Below are 18930 nucleotides of genomic sequence, written 5' to 3'. Positions count from 1 at the left end.
CACAACTGTGGTTTTTGTAGTTGTTGTAGATGGGCAAAAAAGAAGATGTTGTCTTTTGAGTATAATAATACTGGTTCCTTTATGATCAAAACATTCATTAATTCTGAAACTACATATGTTGTTTATATAATAGCCTGTAGTTGTGGAAAAATGTATGTTGGAAGTACAGTGTGACGTTTGAAGGAAAGAATGATGGAGCACTTTCGTGCTCTTAAAAATGGAGACACACGTTACCCTATTGCTTCCCATGCGATTCAAAATCGAGATGATTCTAGAAACCATGTATTTACTTACCATGGGATTGAACATGTAAGTGCTGACAGAAGAGGCGGAAACAGAACATTGAAACTCAGACGTAGAGAAGCCAGATGGATTATGATAATGAAATATGAGGAATGAGTATTAATATGTATATTATTGATTTGAATAATGAATGAATGTATTGTATAACTATGAATTTCCAGCATACTGGATGGTAACTGCTCTTGCTGACTTTGCCCCAACCCTGCTTTCAAGACCTGTCATTTACTTTTTCTTCCCCCTTACTAACCTAGGATAGGGTCTAAACAGTTTCAGAACTCCGGTGTACTTGGGGTTACATTCTGGAGTGTAGGTGGACACTCCTTGGTATACATATTAACCTCTGTTTACTTATTTAAGTTGAACCTTTTCTGGTATAATTTTAAGTCAGGTTTCCCTGAAGCGGCGATAGCATGAGGGATTGGAGCCGTGTAAAGAGTATATTTTTTCTTTGAAATTGAAGGGTTCGAATATCCGTTAGATAGACGTAGGCACAACTTTTGTCCTTGTTAAATATATATTACTCGTTTGGATTGAATATATGTACACAATTTCTATATAACGTGCTATAATTATTATTTAACTTGCGGATATCTGTACTATATTCTAATACTGTGATAGCTGCCGTCCACGGTAATGACAGGACTGTAGATTTGCGAAGAGCGATGTTACTAACTTGTTTTGACTCGTATCAGGTTTTATACTAATTTATAAAATTACAAGATACAAGAACATATATCTCAGTTTAAGAGAACAAATGTAATATATAATTATGTGAATAGTAGCCACTACAAGATGGCGACTAAAGTCGCATTTCTAATATACCTGGGATTTACAAATAAAATGGCGCACGCATAGGACGCCAGCCGCTGATGGAGTTTTTCTGACGGCGTACACGCGGTTGAATACAGGTGAGGTGCCCGGTCTTGATGTGTACTTGTCCGTTGTATATAATAGTGGGTGGATATTACAGAAGCTCACATATGCTTCCTTAAACTTTTTAGATTGAAGACAACCCGTCACGTACTCGTGCCAAGAACGGGATATTTAATAATCTTGGAAACTGTCAGCCAGAATACGGGTGAGTGTGATTGTCATGACTAAGCTTGGATAATTTGATCTTACCGCTTTGGACGTTATTGACTCAACTAGGAATATTATTTTATTATCTTTTGCTACAGAAAAGATACATTTATCAAACTCTTCATCTTGACGAAACTGGAGAATTTAATATCTAATTATTATTTCATCGTTACTCTTGGAAATCTTTCCTCTCACATTGAGGTGAGCCATAATATTGATTAAGGTATCATACTATTTTACCGGGGCCTACGTATTGCTTACTGTTCTTTTCGCTTATGTACTGAACTAGACTTTACTATAAAATAAGGCTTTGTCCTTTTGTCTCGTAACTAGCGGTTCCTATATGCAATAAGATTGACTTTAGTATAAGAGAAATATCAGGAATATCAGGACAATATTGACTTATAATGATTTAGTGGATTATATGAGTACCAGAAGAAAATAAGGAGTGTCCTCTCTTGTTCTAGGGTGTGACTCACGGCTATACCATTGGAGCTCTGAACTATAGGAAGGATATAACTTTCTTTGGTAAAGTGAATTTTAATTTACTATTTCTTTCAAACTTGGGACTTGTGGGTCTCTTCTTGTGTGTCTATCTATAAACCAGGGTAGCACCTCTATGTATAGGTGATCTTCTAAATAGTATAACATCAGTCACATGGTAATTTTTAATGGTGATCCCACACATGACTTATCCTCTCCCGTCACTATAATGTTACGTTGACTAATGTCTTATACATCTTAGTTATTAAGAACGTTTATCTTCTTGGCTTGCAGCCCTGAAGAAGTCGTAAGGCATGACAATAATACCCGACGAAACACGTGTTGGCTGTGGCTGTGTTTTTGTTTGATGGAATACGAACCGAAATAAATGATACTGATGCTTGGACAACAAACCCTGGTGTTGTTAATCTGAAGAATACATCGCTTTGGACACAAAGCAGGATACTCCAGAGTCTATCAGTGATACATACACTTCTTGGGACTATTATTGGACTTGAATATTGATTATACTCTGCTCAGCTAAGAACCTTCTAAATCATTCTGAGTCTCGCCATAGGAATGAGGCTGATCGCAGATGGGCACATCCCTAGAAGGGAAGCGAATATCCGAACTGAAAGTGACCTTCTTGCAAATATTTGTTTTGCTAGTTTTAACAGCTTGTTTTGCCGCTCTTGTGTCAGGTACGCCTTGCACTGGCATGTGTTCAAAACTGCTCCCAGAAAGGTCAATTCTTGACGAGGTTGAAGCTGAGATTTTTTCGAATTTAGGGTCAGTCCTAGATTCGAGAAGAGAGAGAGCGTACTCCTGACCGCTTCCATTGTTGAGATTCTGGTTGGACCTTTTAACAGCCAGTCGTCGAGGTATGGGAAAACTTGCATTCCCTGGGACCTCAACATTGCTGCCACCGGAGCCAGACATTTGGTAAAGATTCTGGGGGCCGATTTTAGGCCGAATGGGAGCACTTTGAACTGGAAATGGACGCCAGCCACTTGAAACCTTAGGTATTTGCGGTGTTTCGGGTGAATAGGGATGTGGAAGTAGGCGTCTTGCAGATCCAGAGAAGCCATAAAGTCCCCTTCGTTGAGACAATTCAGAATGTCCTTCAACGTTACTATGCGAAAACTCTGTTTCTTTAGATATTTGTTGAGTTTGCGCAAATCCAGTATTGGACGACACTCTTCTGAATTTTTCTCTACGAGGAAGAAGCGAGAATAAAATCCTTTCCCTTTCTGAGAAGGAGGAACTCGTTCTATTGCATTCTTGTGTTTCATCTTTAAAGCTTCTTTGAAGAGTAAGTGAAGACGAGGGGGAGGGGGACCCCTGGGCGGCGTGGTTGGAGGCTTCTGCAAAAACTCCAGAGTGTGTCCATTCCTGACAAGATCCAGGACCCACTGATCTGAAGTTATCTTCCGCCATTGGTGGTAAAAGGCGGAGATTTTGGCGCCCACGGGAAGGGAAAGGTGAGTGGCTGACATCCGGCAAAGCTCATTGGCGCTTGTTGGAATCTCGCCCTTGATTGCTTGAGCGTCGTTTCCCTCCTTGCCGAGAGAAAGAACCAGAGGCAGGCTGCCTGTAAGAGGATTGATAGTAAGGTTTGTTGTAGTTCGATTGATACTGACGATTTTGTTGGTTGGAATAATTGCCTCTGGAGGAGTAACCACGGCCTCTTGCTCCTCTAAAGGATCCCCTCTTGTATTGCAGGGTACCAAGTGATTTAGCTGTGTCTGTATCAGTTTTTATAGCCAGCAAAGCGTCATCGATGTGCTTCCCAAAAAGTGAATCTCCATCGAATGCCATGTCCAAGATTTTGGTTTGGACCTCAGGCCTGAAGGTGGTAGCCCTGAGCCAACCTTGACACCGAAGTACAGCTGCTCCAGCCAATTGCCTTAAATTGGTGTTTGAAATGTCCAGGGCGCAATTGATGATTTCTGAAGCCGCTTTTTCACCCTCCTGCACAATTCTGCGTACCTCCATCTGATGATCCTCAGGGATCAAATCAAGATATTCCGTCAGATCTGACCACATCTGTCTATCATAACGAGCCAGGATAGCCAATGAATTAGCTGCTTTAATGGAGGCTGCTGCATTTGCCGAAAACTTCTTTCCAATGGCATCAAGTCTTCTGCCCTCCTTGTCAGGTGGTGTTGAAATGGGAGCAGAAGGATTTTTGGATTTCTGCTGCGCAGCCTGGGATATGACAGAATCTGGTCGAGGGTGACCTATTAAACAAGATGGAGTATCTGATGGTGCTCAATACTTTTTCTCTATTCTTGGAAGGACTGCAGGAATGGAAGCGGGCGTTTTTATTATGTTGAGGCCCTCCTTCCAAATATAGTCAATAATGGGAATAGCCCGGGTAACTCTGCAATATCCCTCTTTAAAGTCATGTAAAAAGCAGTCCGACTGCTCAACTGTGACGGCCAATTCAAATCTATTAGCAGCTCGCTGCATAATATTGTGAAAACCGCCAATATCTTCAGGTGGAGAATCTGAAGGACGAGGCGCAGGCGGCGAAGGCATAGGAATGACATAATCCTCCCAAGGATCTACAGGTGTTTTATCCGGCAACTCGCCTTCTTCCCTGCTTTCTTCGTCATCATTAGAAGAAGTATCTGTATCATTTTGAGGTGCTGGACCAGTATCTTGCCTTGGCGACAATGAAGCTCGTGGTGACGGAGGTCTTGGCACGTCAACTGGAATTGGCGACCCAGTGGGTGCAACCGGGGTTGGTGGAAATCTCTGGCGATAATCCGCCAACATAGCCTGCAAATCCTGAATTAAGGAAGTTGGCAAATGACTAGTGTCCTCAGACCGAGAAGGTCTAGTATGAGGTGATTGATATGGCGTGGAATAAACGTCATGCGTATAATGACCATGGACATCATCTTCATCATCCTCCTGATATTTGATATTTAATTGAGAAGGGTGACGGGCAATCCCAAAAAGACCGTCATCCTCTTCCCCTTCATCTGACTCCTCCTCCACATATGTCTCCAAAATGTGCGATGGTAAGAGCGGAGAAATGTGAGAATAATCTTGCCTTTGATACGTTTTCATTTGAAAATGAGTATATTGTATCTTTGTCGGAGACAACTGTGCAACAGATGAGCAGATGTCACTGCGGAAGGCACTGTTACAGGAATTTCCGTCGACGGTACTGTCAATGACAAAGATTTTGCCGTCGACGGGGTCGTCGATGGTGTCTTCGTCGACGAACCTTTCGTCGTCGGGACCGTCGATAGTGTCTTCGTCGACGAGTCCCTCGTCGTCGGGGCCGCTGATGATGCCTTCGTCGACGAGTCCCTCGTCGTCGGGACCGTCGATGGTGTCTTCGTCGACGAGCCCTTCGTCGACGGGTCCGTCGATGGTGTCTTTGTCGACGAGTCCTTCGTCGACGAGCCCTTCGCCGACGAGGCCGTCGATGATGTCTTCGTCTATGAGTCTTTTGTCGAGTAGGCCGTCGATGGTGACTTCGACGACGAGTCCATTGTCGACGAGGCCTTAGTCGACGACAAAGTCGAAAGTGTCTTCGTCGACGATGATGTCGGCTTCGATGACAGAATTGCCGTTGACGGACCAGAAGATTTAGTCGACGGAGCCGTCGTCGACGGGGCCGTCGACGATGGCAACTTGTTTTTAGTCAGCGATGGTTTAACAGACATCAAAGGCGAGGGGATGAAGAGGCAGAAGTCAAGGTAGTAGTAGGTACAGACACCAGAGAAACAGTCTTAGCCTGGGTTGTACTCACAGTTGTTAAACCTGAAGAAGCCGATGCACTCTTTGAGGGTTCTGAAGTTCTCTGAGAGGTTTTAAGTTTCTTCTTTCTCTCAGGAGAAGAACTTTCTTTGGATCTAGCTCTCTAGCTGGAGGTAGAGACTTTGTCCTCATCATCAGTGGAAGAAGACTTCAACCACAAAAGAACCCTTGCCTCCCTATCCCTGATAGTTTTCTGAGGGAAGGTACGGCAAATCCTACAGTCCTTCACAATATGTGAAGGGTGCAGACAATAAATACAGTCAGAGTGCTGGTCATCCACATGGACCCTCTTCTTGTAGCAGGTTCCACAAGCTTTGAAAAGAGCCTTCTTTTCAGACATTTTGAGGAAAAAACATCAAAAACTGAGTAGGCACTCAGGGAGACTCCCTTACACACGAAGTGCGGTGAAAATCTGAGGAGAACTGCCTGAGCTGGGAAGGGTCTAGAGGGTGAGGACAGCTGATTGGCTGAGGCTACTATTTCAGGTCTTTTTACATAATGATGTAGATAGGCTGCTAAGTTTTGAGGCCTAGTTAGGCCTTTGGGCTTTTCCAGCCTACTACAAGAAATTTTCTAGGCACTGCTGTTGTATATGTTTATACCGTGGGACTCCCGCCTCGACGACGGGGAATGATTCAGGCATGTGAATCTATGAAAGATACCCTAATACTGGATAACCTATGGTTTTTTCAGTGAATTTGCAAGGTTTTTTAAATGCTAATTCCTAACTATATAAGGCCTGAAACCTATGTTTTTTTCAGTGAATTTCAAAGGTTTTTTTAATGCTAATTCCTAACTATATAAGACCTGAAAGCCCACCAGGAATCTCCAGTATGCGCCAGGGGACTGCATTGCAGAGAGGTGTAATGAAGCCACGCCCCTTTTTACACCTGTCTGCAACACAGCCCCGTGCATGTTTGAAGAGGGGGAACTAATTCCCCTTGCATACTGGGGGCCCTTGGGGGCCAACTAGCCCACCTGGAACCTCCAGTATGCGCCAGGGGGCTGCATTGCACAGAGGTGTAATGAGGCTATGCCCCTTTTTACACCTCTCTGCAACGCAGGCCACTGGCGCGTTTGCAGAGGGGGGACTAATTCCCCTTGCATACTGGGGGTCCCTGGGTCATATCTTATCATATCTTTTTAGGAAAATAAAAGCATTTGAATATACACCAAGATTCAGCGCTTCAATAAGGACTCTAAGTGATACGATTTGATTGGACTTATTGTGCAAGTGGTGCTGTGCCAAACTTTGGAATATTCTCAACTGCTCTCTACCACTTACTCTCTACTACTCCAATACTCTCTAATACTCACTCTCTACTACTCATTCTCTACTACACTCTACTACTCACTCCCTACTACTTACTATCTACTACTCCCTACTACTCACTCTCTACTACTCACTCTCTACTACTCTCTCTCTACTACTCACTCTTTACTACTCACACTCTACTACTCTCTACTACTCACTCTCTACTTCTCACTCTCTACTACTCTCTACTACTCACTCTCTACTACTCTCTACTACTCACTCTCTACTACTCACTCTACTACTCACTCTCTACTACTCTCTCTCTACTACTCTCTCTCTACTCACTCTCTACTACTCACTCTCTACTACTCTCTACTACTCCCTCTACTACTTACTCTCTACTCACTCTCTACTACTCACTCTCTATTACTCACTCTCTACTACTCTCTACTACTCACTCTAATATTCACTCTACTACTCACTCTCTGCTACTCTCTCTACTGCTCTCTACTACTCTCTACAACTCAATCTCAACTCTCTATTACTCACTTTCTACTCTCTACCTCTCTCTACTTCTCTCTCTACTAGTCTCTACCTCTCAACCTCTACCTCTCTACCTCTCTCTACACGCACACATATACACATATATATATGCATAAATATGCATATGCATTTATATATATGTATGTGTATATATATATACATACATATATAAAAATATATAATCTGCATATCTATATAAATACAAATATAAATGCATGCATACATATGCCTGTTATTTACATGAAAGTTTTAAAAACACTAATAAAAGCAAAGCTAAAAACCCACCTCATTACAAACAGAATGGCTTTAACTTAAACGAGGGCGAGATCTATTGCATTTTCAATGCTGGTTTACTTTGGTTCCATCAAGAAGGTATTCAGATGTGTCACACATTTGCCATAAATTCTGAATGTTAGCACTCTAGTTGCTCAAAAGATCACTGCAGTAAAGCTACTGCTCACCAGGGAAGTCTGCTGCTGGTATTCAAAGTGCATGTTTCAGTCTGCATGTCAGAATTTTTTTAATGAAATAGAAGAGGATTTGAGAAGTCACTAAAAATGTGCCCTAATTTTTCTTTCTGAAGCACTAATCATACTTTCTATGGCAAAATGAACCCCCTAATTTTGTTCCCTTTTAAATTAAATGTTTTCAGACTTACCACTTCATTCCAATCAAGATGGCTTCAGGTGTGCCATACCTTTGTAATAAGTAGGACTGTTAGCGCTCTAGTTGTTCTTTCGAACACTCTGGGACATTCTGTCATTGGGCTATACTTGGGCTACATCTGGGTGATATTTGGGCTACATTTGGGCTCTTTTGTCTTTGGTGGCCATCTTGGGAGCCTGCATGTCAGAATATTTTAATGAAATAGAAGAGGATTTGAGAAGTCACTCAAAATGTGCCCTAATTTTTCTTTCTGCAGCACTAATAATACTTTCTATGGCAAAATATACCCCCTCATTTTGTTACTTTTTAAATTAAATGTTTTAAGAGTTACCACTTTATTCCAATCAAGATGGCTTCAGGCGTGCCATACCTTTGTAATAAGTAGGACTGTTAGCGCTCTAGTTGTTCTTTAGAACACTCTAGGAGGCTGCAGTAGAACACAAAGGAATCAACTGACAGTCTCTGTCCTTGTTGGATGTACATGTTTTACTGAGAATGTCAGACTTCATTCTCACATGACTGAGAAAGATAATGTGAATTTACAGAAAATATGCTTTCAGTTTTGCTTATAGATCCCCTTCCAAACCACTGTGGGAAAAGCATGAGATAATAGTTTTCTTTCAAACATGATTCATGATATCCCAGCAGAAGGCTTTTTCACATGGTAAAATCACCTTAGAACACACCACAATTCCTAAAATGAGTACGGTACCATCAACAAATGATTTATAATGTAACTAAAGTCCTAAAGCCCTCTATTAACTACAATGCTTTTTAATGAGGTGCTATCATGTATATTGGTCCCAAGATGGCTGCCAACACTTCTTCGATGAAGTGCTGACAGCCAATCAGATCTCACGATGAGATGTGTGGTTAGGCTCCGCCCAGATATATATGTTTTTTTAAGTTAATTTTCATAAAAACCACTGGAGCAATTTTCACCAAACATAGCAAAGGCACATCGGCGTACCAGTCCGTACAATTTTGCTAAGTTTGGTGTAATTCCGTTCATCCGTTCGGGCTAAAAGTGAGTCCAACCGCCCTATGGAAATTAACATGGAGAAAACACGTTTTGGGACCCCCCTTTTATCTCGGGCCCTGCTTGACGAATCCCCCCCAAACTTTCAGGGAAGGAGCGGAGCGCAGCGAGGCAAATTTAAGGAAAATTACAGGCAGATTCCTCAACCGGCGCCAAAGTTATTCCCAATAGAATGTTGCGGATTTCCTATGGAAAACAATACTAACTACATATACCTACTGGCTATCGCCAGTAGGTAATATATATATATATATATGTGTGTGTGTATATATATATATATATATATATATATATATATATATATATATATATATATATATATATATATATATATATATATATATAATTCTTATTCTTATTTTTTGTTTTTGACAAACATGCAATTACTTACTCTAGAGTGCAGAGGCTTCGGTTCAGCATCAAGGCCTCAGCTAGAGCTTTGGCGCCATTCACTCCTATCGAGGTTCCCTGCAGGCTGAGAAAACACAAGTGTGATTTTTTTATTACTATCTTAATGAAACTCGCAATAATCATTTGTCCAGTAAGCAGTTCTTTAAATGTGTTTATATTGCTATATAAAGCACATTGTGCACAGCCTAACTGCTTCCAGCAGCTTTGTGAAAATCACGAATGGTAAATGAGATTGCTGCAATACGTGTGAGGAAGATGCAGGAAAGATATTTGGGGGGCAATAACAAATGCCACAGCGTGGATTCACAGATGGTTTAGTGTAGTGTATTTCTGTTCCTGGTGGCTACACATGGTTCAGATCCCAACAGCCTTAGAAACATCATATAGAGAATAGAGCGGATTAAGTTCTCATGAATATTACTGTAAGAAAAAAATGCATAACCGACTAACCAAACCTAGTGAATGAGAAACAGAAGAAGTAACAATAAAAATGGGGGGGAGGAGGAGGAGGAAGTGAGACGTAATTAGAAATACGAGGATTAATAGAAGTAAGGAAAACAAAGTAAGGGCACTAAAGAAAAAATTGGCAGCTACAGATAGAAGAGAGAAGGGAGGATGAAGAATGGAATGGCAAATTAATGATGACAGAGTGGAGAAAGGCTAGATGGATGGAAGGGTGAACGGACGATAAATGGAAAGACGTCTGGAAGGGAGGAGGGAACTCTTCTGGGGGGTCTGGATCGCTGATGTTAATGAGATTGATCGAAGTGGGGGTATTTTAATTTTCTGCCTACTCCCTTGGTCACAGATGTTGGAAGAGAAAGCCTAGTATGGTTTAGTATCATTTTGTAGGCTGAAGACCCACAACGCGTTTTGTAGTTTTGTTGCTTTTACACAGTACATTAACTGAACCGCCTGTGTCTGGTTTTTAAGGGTAGTGAACTATGTAGGAGAGTAGGGTCTGCAATCCTATGATCACCCAGATTTTTTGCTTTTGTTTCACTGGTTTACGACTTTCTCTGGCTGTGGGCCTGCCAATCAGACCCACAGCCTAGCTGTTCTCTCACTAAATTGACATGTGTACCTTAGGTGCATTATCCAATTGGTACTGGGCCACCTTATCAGACCCTGTAACTCAGGGCATAGGTGTACCCAGGGCCTACCAGGGGCTGAAGCATGTATTATGCCACCCCTGGGTGGCCATCTAAATCTGACACAACTGGCTGCACGACAGCTGGGGCAAGGTGGTGTAATCACCCTTTGCTTTAGATATAGTATACCTATATTTAACCCTAAAATGGACACACCGATTCCTATCAGTCACTCCTATGGCAGGCCTTGACAATCCTGAAGGCAGAGAGCTTGGAATCGTGTGAGATGGTGCTCTGGCATGAGCTGAGCCCGTTTGCAGCTTGCGGAACCAAGTCCTAATAGCTGTTCCATGATAACGCATACCATATACTCTTAAGTGCATTATAATCCTCGCGGTTAAATGATATCTTTGGTATCGCTTTAGCAAAACATGTCGAGTAAGGTGTCATACGAATTGGAATACTAACCCCTCGCCAATTCTGGCGACAGGGTTAGCATTCCACCCTTCTAGAGGGACACGACATGTATGTAACTGTGAACCCCGGTTAAAGTTAACTCAAGCCTCAGCATCACAAAATGGATGCTGCCACCACAGACACGAGTCTGACCCCCTACAGCTGGGAGTCCTTCCAGCGAGGGGAGCTTGGACAAAAGGTTTCCTGTCAGGTGCGGTGCTAGCACCATCCCAGACAGGGTTTTTGTGTATCCTGGGTAGGCAGGGCTTTACAGGAAGGTGACTGCAAGTGGCACCCCGGTGCTCACTATGCATCTGCCGGCTAGAACCAGTTCCAGGGGCACACCAGCCCCTGGCCTGGGGAAAGTCCGGCATGGGAGAGGGGTGTAACTACCCCCCTTGCTGGTCCCATCCCTAGGGCAGGACCTAGTCGCGTACCCACCCCTTTCTTTAGGATAAAGGCAGGAGCGGGGACCCTTCCAAATTAGATCATCTTTGAATCAAGAAACTACTTTCCACGAAAGGAACTCTCGACTCTTCTCAAGATTTCTCCCTTGTGACTAAGGAGTAGTCACCCTGCATCCGCAGGCACCATCTAAGAACTCTGCGGTTTACTGCACGTCCTTCCTCCGGAATCCGACTGCCCAGCTCGAAGAGACCAGGCTTCCCTGGCACCTCTGACCTCTACCTACCTCTACAGCTAAGCTGAGAACCGTAGGTGCGACGAGACCTCGAGGGACCGGCCATCATCAGAACTGCAGAACTTCTATCCAGCACGACCACCGAGGGATCCTCTGGTGAGTGCTTTGGGGTCTGAGAAGCCCCGACCCTGAGCAGCTCCAGCACCGAAGTCCAGCCTCCCAGCATCCACGAGATCTGCGTGGGGCCCTTCTGCTTTTTGCTGCTCACCGCGTTGTCTGGCTCCTAGCCCGCTGGCTTGTGGCCTTCCCGACGACAACAACACTGCTGGTCTGGTTGCTCCAGACTGGCCCTTGCTCCCCTCCAAAAGAGGAGCACCCCGGACCCTCCTGGTCCACTCCAGACGCCATTTTGAGTCCACCGCGTGGGCTTGAATTTGCCAAGACTTGTTGCCCCAATCCTGGGTCCAGCGACGTCGACAGCATCAACCATCGTGGGACAGCTCCCACCTCCATCCTGGTCGCCGACACCGCCTCCTGGTCCGTGAGACTGCAGAGCCCAGCGTCGCCCACTCACCTGGTCGAGGTGACTACCATCCGGTGCCCTCCTGGTGCCATCTGATCACTGGCTAGTGGTCACGAACTTGGTCCCCTCTGCTTTCAGGTATCATCCATCTTCGATCCAGGCTTGGATCACTTCGAACAATCTTCACTGGTCGCCTGCCAGCAACTTCTTTCTTCAGGCTCCTGGTTCGACAACGAGGATTCCCGACGTCTTTTCAGACCTATGCAGCTGCAGCCCCTGGGCTAGGTAACTTCGGCATTTCGGTGCCCCAGCATAGCCTCACTATCCAAGGGTCCAGATCCACTGTTGTTTCCAACCTACCTTATTGGGTCCGCCCGAGAACACTAACTTTGCTTTTACTAGCTCCCATAGACTTTGTCCCGCATCTCGCGTGAGAGTGCACACTCTGCACCCGAGTCCCCTAGGCCTCCTACTAGTAATCTGAAGGTTCAGTAACGTAGCCCTAGCGATTCCAAAGCCTATTAGTCCAGTACTTACCTGCTAGTAATTTCGCATTCCACTTCCATAGTATATGGTTTTTCGTGCCCCTCGGGCATTTGTGTAAACTGTGCAATTCAAAGTATTTTCGTAAGAGTTTTGTTGTGTGCTTAGTACCCTGTCCTCATAAAGAGTACAGGGCTGTTGTGATCTAAATAAATACACTGTTTATTTTCATAACACTTGTGTGGTGTCCTTTCACTTGGCGTTCAAGGGGTATATGTGATGGTATAACAGCTGGCTTAACATGCCCTCTAGAGTTTAGCCCGAAGACTGCTCGTATCCACGCTACTAGGATAGCTGATCTAAAAGGTTGACCAATCACCATAAGGGTTGTTTGGACTGATACATAGTGATCACTAGAATAGTGAACACTGAATATCAGGCCAACTTCTCACAAACTACATAGTTAAAGGGAAAACTAAATGCATGATTATGTCAATACCCTTTAAGCCCCTTATTTTGTTCACTATTACTACTCACATTCTGCCCTCAATAGCAAAACACTGTGGGTGACAGACAGATATTCCGCGATAACAGGTGTACACAAGGAACACAATCCAGCCCAAATGATGTAGACAGACCCAGTTAAGATCGCCTGTTTGAGTGGCAGATACATTAAACAGATTCAGATACAGGGCTGTTAATTGTTCGTCGCTACAACTGAAATAGAATTATGCAGACTGCTTGTTACATTCTGTTATAGTTTCATTTATGTTTTAGCCTTGTAAGACTGTTCCTTTAATAGCATGAGACATGTTATGTTTCTGATTACATTCCAAGTTCTGAACAGAGCTTTCCTCATGTAGCATTCTGTATCTTAGGTCAGTTGAATCCTGATCTAGCTGTACAAGGATCTTATGCTGTGCTGTCTAATAAACTTCTAAAAATTCAACCTTTTCTCTAGATTACTACAAAATTTGGCGACGAGGACAACCTTACTCCAGCCATTTACAGCACAGGAGCGGAGTTTTGGACCCAATTTTACAATTTTCTACATTTCTGGATTTTTCTTCCTTTGGATTTCTAATTCCTGTACAACCTTTTCTGGAAGAAACTTTCTACATGGCTCTCTTTTAAGAGTACTACTTCTGGAAGCCATCCTGCGTTATTTTAAACTTTTCACATCGTTTCCAGTGTTTATTTTATACTTTGCATCTTTCAACTACTGTTGCCTGGTTACCTGCCTACAACGCTGTCCTTGCTCGAGCCTTGTTTCCTGAGCGCTCTTGAGTTGACGTCATCCCTGTGCAGTTTCTACCCTTCATTGATCGCTGAGGTCTTCGCTCTTTCATTTCGTTGTATTTCCTGACATTGACGGAGCTCTGCCTGCATTTGGAAGCGCCTTTGCGTGGAGCCCTTTCCTTGTTTATTTATTTTCTTCGCGTCTGTTCAGGCGCGCACCTCTCTCACGAGGCTCCTCATTGGCTCTGATGACGCTGACGTGAGCGTGTCTATCCAATTACCTCTAGCAGATCATTTCTGTCAACAACAGCGTTGCTACGCGACCTCCGTGTTCAGGAATAATCACCGGCATCGGATATTCACACGATCCTTGCATTTCTTTTGCTTTTACTCGCGTTGTACCCAGGCAAAATTAATACCATTCGACAACCTGTGAAGAAACTTTGGATACATTCTGATTTTAAACTCGACATTTCTTCATAAGTACTGTTTATTTATTTACATGTTTCACAGTACTTTTTACTGTTTTAGTCAATCTCAGTTATTGTTTTACAGTTTCATATACACTGTTATTCTCTTTATTGTTGCTATTTAACTGTTATTTATTTATTTATTTATTTATTTATTTCACTTAGTATAGTTACACCATTTTCTCTCCATTGTTTATTGTGTACCTATTGTGACAATGCAGTTTGACTCTCCTGCTAAGTTTTTACAGATTAAGGGTGATCCTCCTATGCCCTGGTCCAGATGGAAGGAGGAATTTTTCAATTATATGAGGGCTATTGATGGGGAGCAAATGGGTGCAGAGAGAAAAAAAAGAGTATTCTGTTACACTGTTTAGGTTCTGAAGGACAGGAAATTTTCAGAACTTTACCACAATTGTCAGTTCCTACAGGTAGTGGAGATACCATAAATGTATATACTGAGGCACTTAATAGATTGGAAAAAAGGTTCAAACCTACAGCCAACATTGCTTTAAATCGATTCAAATTTTACACTAGGGCACAGAAGCAAGAGGAATCTTTTGATGATTTTCTCACTTCCCTAGAGCTTTAACATTACATTGTAATTTCGGAGCTATGTCTGACGAAATGATTCGTGACCAGATTATAGTTCATGTTAAAAACAAAAAAATTCAGGATAAATTATGGTGTATTGGTGATCCTAATTTAGAGGAAAGTATTGCTATTGCTAAATCCACTGAGTTATCTGAAAAATGGATGGATGTGGTTGTCAAACAAAATTCTAATCCTTGTAAATCTTCTTCTGAAGAGGAGGTATGTGCAGTAAAGTCTAAAACTGACAACAAAAATATTATTCCTGCACAAGTGAGAACCAAGAATCAGTATGGTATCAACAACAGAAGGATAGAGTCTGGTAATACCCTTATGTCCTGTTACAGGTGTGGCAATAAATCGCACATTGCATCTTTTCAAGGTTGCCCTGCTATTGATAAAACATGTAATCATTGTGGTAGAATAGGACATTTCAGTAATGTCTGTAGGGAAAGGCGTTTTAATAGTCAGTTTAGAACAGGGCAGACGCGCCCATCCTCGCACAACATTACTCTCGCAAAAGTTTCTTCTATAGTTAACAGTAGCAGTGAGTGCTTTGAACAAAATCTTGACAAAGGTTTCGTTGTATCTATTCTTGAAAAAGGTTGTGTTATGTTTACCAGCAAGAAATCACCTAAATGTATATTTCATGCTTGTAATGTTGCTATTGAACTTATGGTGGATTCTGGGTCCCCGTGGACTATTATTACTAGAGAATACTTTAATGAAAAATTGCAAGATGTATGTGATGTTGCTTGTTTTCAACAATCTGCTATTTTAGCTGAAAGTTTCAATGGGAACAAAATTGATGTGGAAGGATATTTCAAAGTTCCTTTAAGCTTTAAGAGAAGATTAGCCCATATCAAATTGTATATTGCTGTTAAAGGTGTTAATGTGCTGGGTTGGCATGACCCATGGGAACTTGGCATCACGCTAAATCCACGTGCTAAAGATCCTATTTCTCTCTGTAGTGATCAAGATATGTTAAATGCTATTTGTTCTACTGAGGTTAAAAAAAATGATATTTCTTTCTGGAGCAATAAATTTGACAAAGTTTTCTGTGATCGGTTAGGGAAATTAAAGAATTTTGCACATAAAATTGTGCTGAAGGAAGGCGCACTCCCAGTTAAACAAAAATTAAGAGGAGTCCCTCTAAATGTTAGAGAAGAATTAAAGGAAACGTTGAATGATTTACTTAAAGATAACATTATTGAACCCATTGAGTCATCGGAATGGGTTTCGCCAATAGTTTTAGTACGGAAACCTGATCAGAAATTGAGAGTCTGCATTGATTTGAGGGCACTTAATTCAAACATCGTTATAGATTGTCACCCTCTTCCAAATATTAATGAACTTGTTTCCCTTTTTGATGGTGCGCAGATTTTCTCCACATTAGATCTGAGATCTGCGTACCATCAAATTGAGCTCACTGAGGAATCTAAAAAATATACAGCGTTCATTACTCCTATGGGTCTTTTTCAATATAGGAGAATGCCTTTTGGATTGGCATCTGCTGCCTCTGTTTTCCAACGGGTTATGTTCCAAATTTTTAGAGATCTTGATTCTTTCGTTAAATGTTTTCAAGACGACATTTTGATCTTTTCTAAAGATGAAGTTGAGCATTTCACACACTTAAATGAAGTGTGTACTAGGCTGGAAAGGTCTGGTTTTACTCTCAAGGCACACAAATGTAAATTGTTTTGTAAGTCTGTGGAATATTTGGGCCATACTTTGTCAGGGGAAGGTTTAGTTCCAAAAAAATCCAATGTGGATGCTATCCTCAAGGCTCCTTCTCCAAGCAATAAGGAACAACTACTGTCATTCTCGGGCATGTGCGAGTATTACAGTAAATTTGTTGTGAATTTCGCCACCAAAATGGAACCATTAAGGAAACTACTAAGACAAAGTAATGAGTTTATTTGGGAAAAGGAGCAGGAAAAAGCTTTCACGGACATTAAGAATGATATTGTAAATTCGCCAACTCTGAAACCTTTTAGAATGGGTAAAAAATGTATTATCATCACCGATGCAAGTCTGTATGGTCTTGGATGCGTGTTGTCCCAGACTGATGGTGTCATGGAATGGAATGTTGCCTTTTCTTCCAGGACTTTGAGCGAGACAGAGCACAGGTATGCAGTCATTGAACGTGAATTGCTTTCTTGCGTTTGGGCTATTGAGCACTTTAGAATTTATATATGGGGAAGTAAGTTTGTTCTGAGAACAGATCATAAGCCGCTGGTGCATATTTTATCGGTTGGTGGAGGTTGGAACTCCACGGCAAGGATTGCACGTCTTGCATCAAAATTACAGGAATACAATTTCACTGTGGAATATATTACCGGGAAGAAAAATGTCACTGCTGACTTCTTGTCACGTTTACCTTGTGAGAGTGAGAGTACGGTTGACAAAATTAATTGTTTCAGGGAGGTTGATTTTGTGTTGGGTTTGTCAGATTTGGTTTCTCCTATGTATCAGGACATTACTGAGCAGGGATGGTTGAAATGTCAAGAGGAGGACGAAAAGTTGGTTTTGTTGAGAAAATATCTTCTTGAAGGTTGGCCTAATAAAACCAGTGTGAGAGATGATTTAATTCCATTTTATAATGTGGCAGATGAGTTATGGTGTGAGGGAGATTTGTTTTTCAAATCTGGTAAATGCATTCCACTGGTTGGAATACAAGAACTTATTCTTAAGTTAGCTCACAAGACCCATCCTGGAATTTCAGCCATGAAGCGTTTGATAAGGTTAGATTTTTGGTGGCCAGGGATGGATAGGTTTGTTGACCGCACAGTTAGGGAATGTAATGAGTGTTGTTCCAATGACAAAATGCTTAAAGTGCAGGTTCCACTGCTCAAAGCTGTGCAATGGCCAGAATTACCTTGGAATAAAATTGCATTTGATATTTCAGGTCCTTTCAATATTTTACCGGAAGCCTCTCGTTTTGCATTAGTCATGATAGATTATCATTCTAAGTGGCCAGAGGTAAAGTTTGTGTCTAAGGTTACCTCTGAAGTAGTTATTTCTTTTTTCAAAGAGGTTTTTGCGAGAGAGGGATTTCCCTCTATTCTAGTATCTGACAATGGTGTGCAACTAGTTTCTTCTGAGATGCAAACATTTTTAAAGGGTTGTAATGTCAAACATATTCGGACATCTCTTTAGGAACCACATGAGAACGGACAGGTTGAGCGCTTTAACCGGGTATTGAAGGGTTTTGTTACTGATGCGGTTAAGGAGAAAAGTAATTGGTTAAGTGTGCTTAGAGAGAAGTTGTGGACTTATCGCATAACTCCTCATACTACCACGGAGGTTAGTCCTTTCAAACTACTTAAAGGTAGAGATCCTGCCTCAGCTATTTGCCCTTGGTGATTTAAGGAGAAATGCAAGAATGTGGCAAAAGATGAAGTGGACATTGGAAGAATTGCCAACAGGGTTAGTAGCAAGCAAAGCAAGTCAGCCTTGTGGTATAATAGAAGATGGAAAACCAAATAGCATAATTTTGTGGTTGGTGATTGGGTCAGGATTTTAAAACCTTTTATGATCAGCAAGGGCATGAGTAAGTATGGCAGGCCTATGCAAGTGAAAAAGGTTTTTAGTAATTCTGTTATTACTCAGGATGGCAAAGTTTGGAATGCGAGTAAAGTTGCGAAATGCCCAATGCAAAATGTTGTACAATCTCAGCCTCATGATGATTTTGATAAAGCTAAAACAAATAATAATTCTTTCCCTGATTCAGTGGCTTCAAGAATCAAAGATGATACACGAATCAGGAGAAGACCAATCTCCTTACAAGATTTTGTTTAAATTTCTTTTGTGTGTTTTTTTCCTTTAATGAGGGGGATGTGTTACATTCTGTTATAGTTTCATTTATGTTTTAGCCTTGTAA

At 42.0% G+C, this 18930-nt stretch overlaps 1 protein-coding gene across 1 annotated transcript in view; it reads right to left on the bottom strand.

Annotated features, from left to right (window-relative positions):
• Positions 1-18930, bottom strand: part of NLRC3 (NLR family CARD domain containing 3) — a 1491832-nt gene that overhangs the window by 220642 nt on the left and 1252260 nt on the right. Inside the window, exon 16 of the mRNA XM_086941402.1 lies at positions 9538-9621. Within this exon, the coding sequence (XP_086797528.1) occupies positions 9538-9621 (84 nt within the window). The remainder of the gene's footprint in view (positions 1-9537; positions 9622-18930) is intronic.

Source organism: Lissotriton vulgaris, chromosome 10 (assembly GCF_964263255.1).
Source record: "Lissotriton vulgaris chromosome 10, aLisVul1.2, whole genome shotgun sequence".
NCBI lineage: Eukaryota > Metazoa > Chordata > Amphibia > Caudata > Salamandridae > Lissotriton > Lissotriton vulgaris.
The sequence above is the reverse complement of the archived record's forward strand: the minus strand, read 5'-3'. Positions and strand labels throughout refer to the sequence as shown.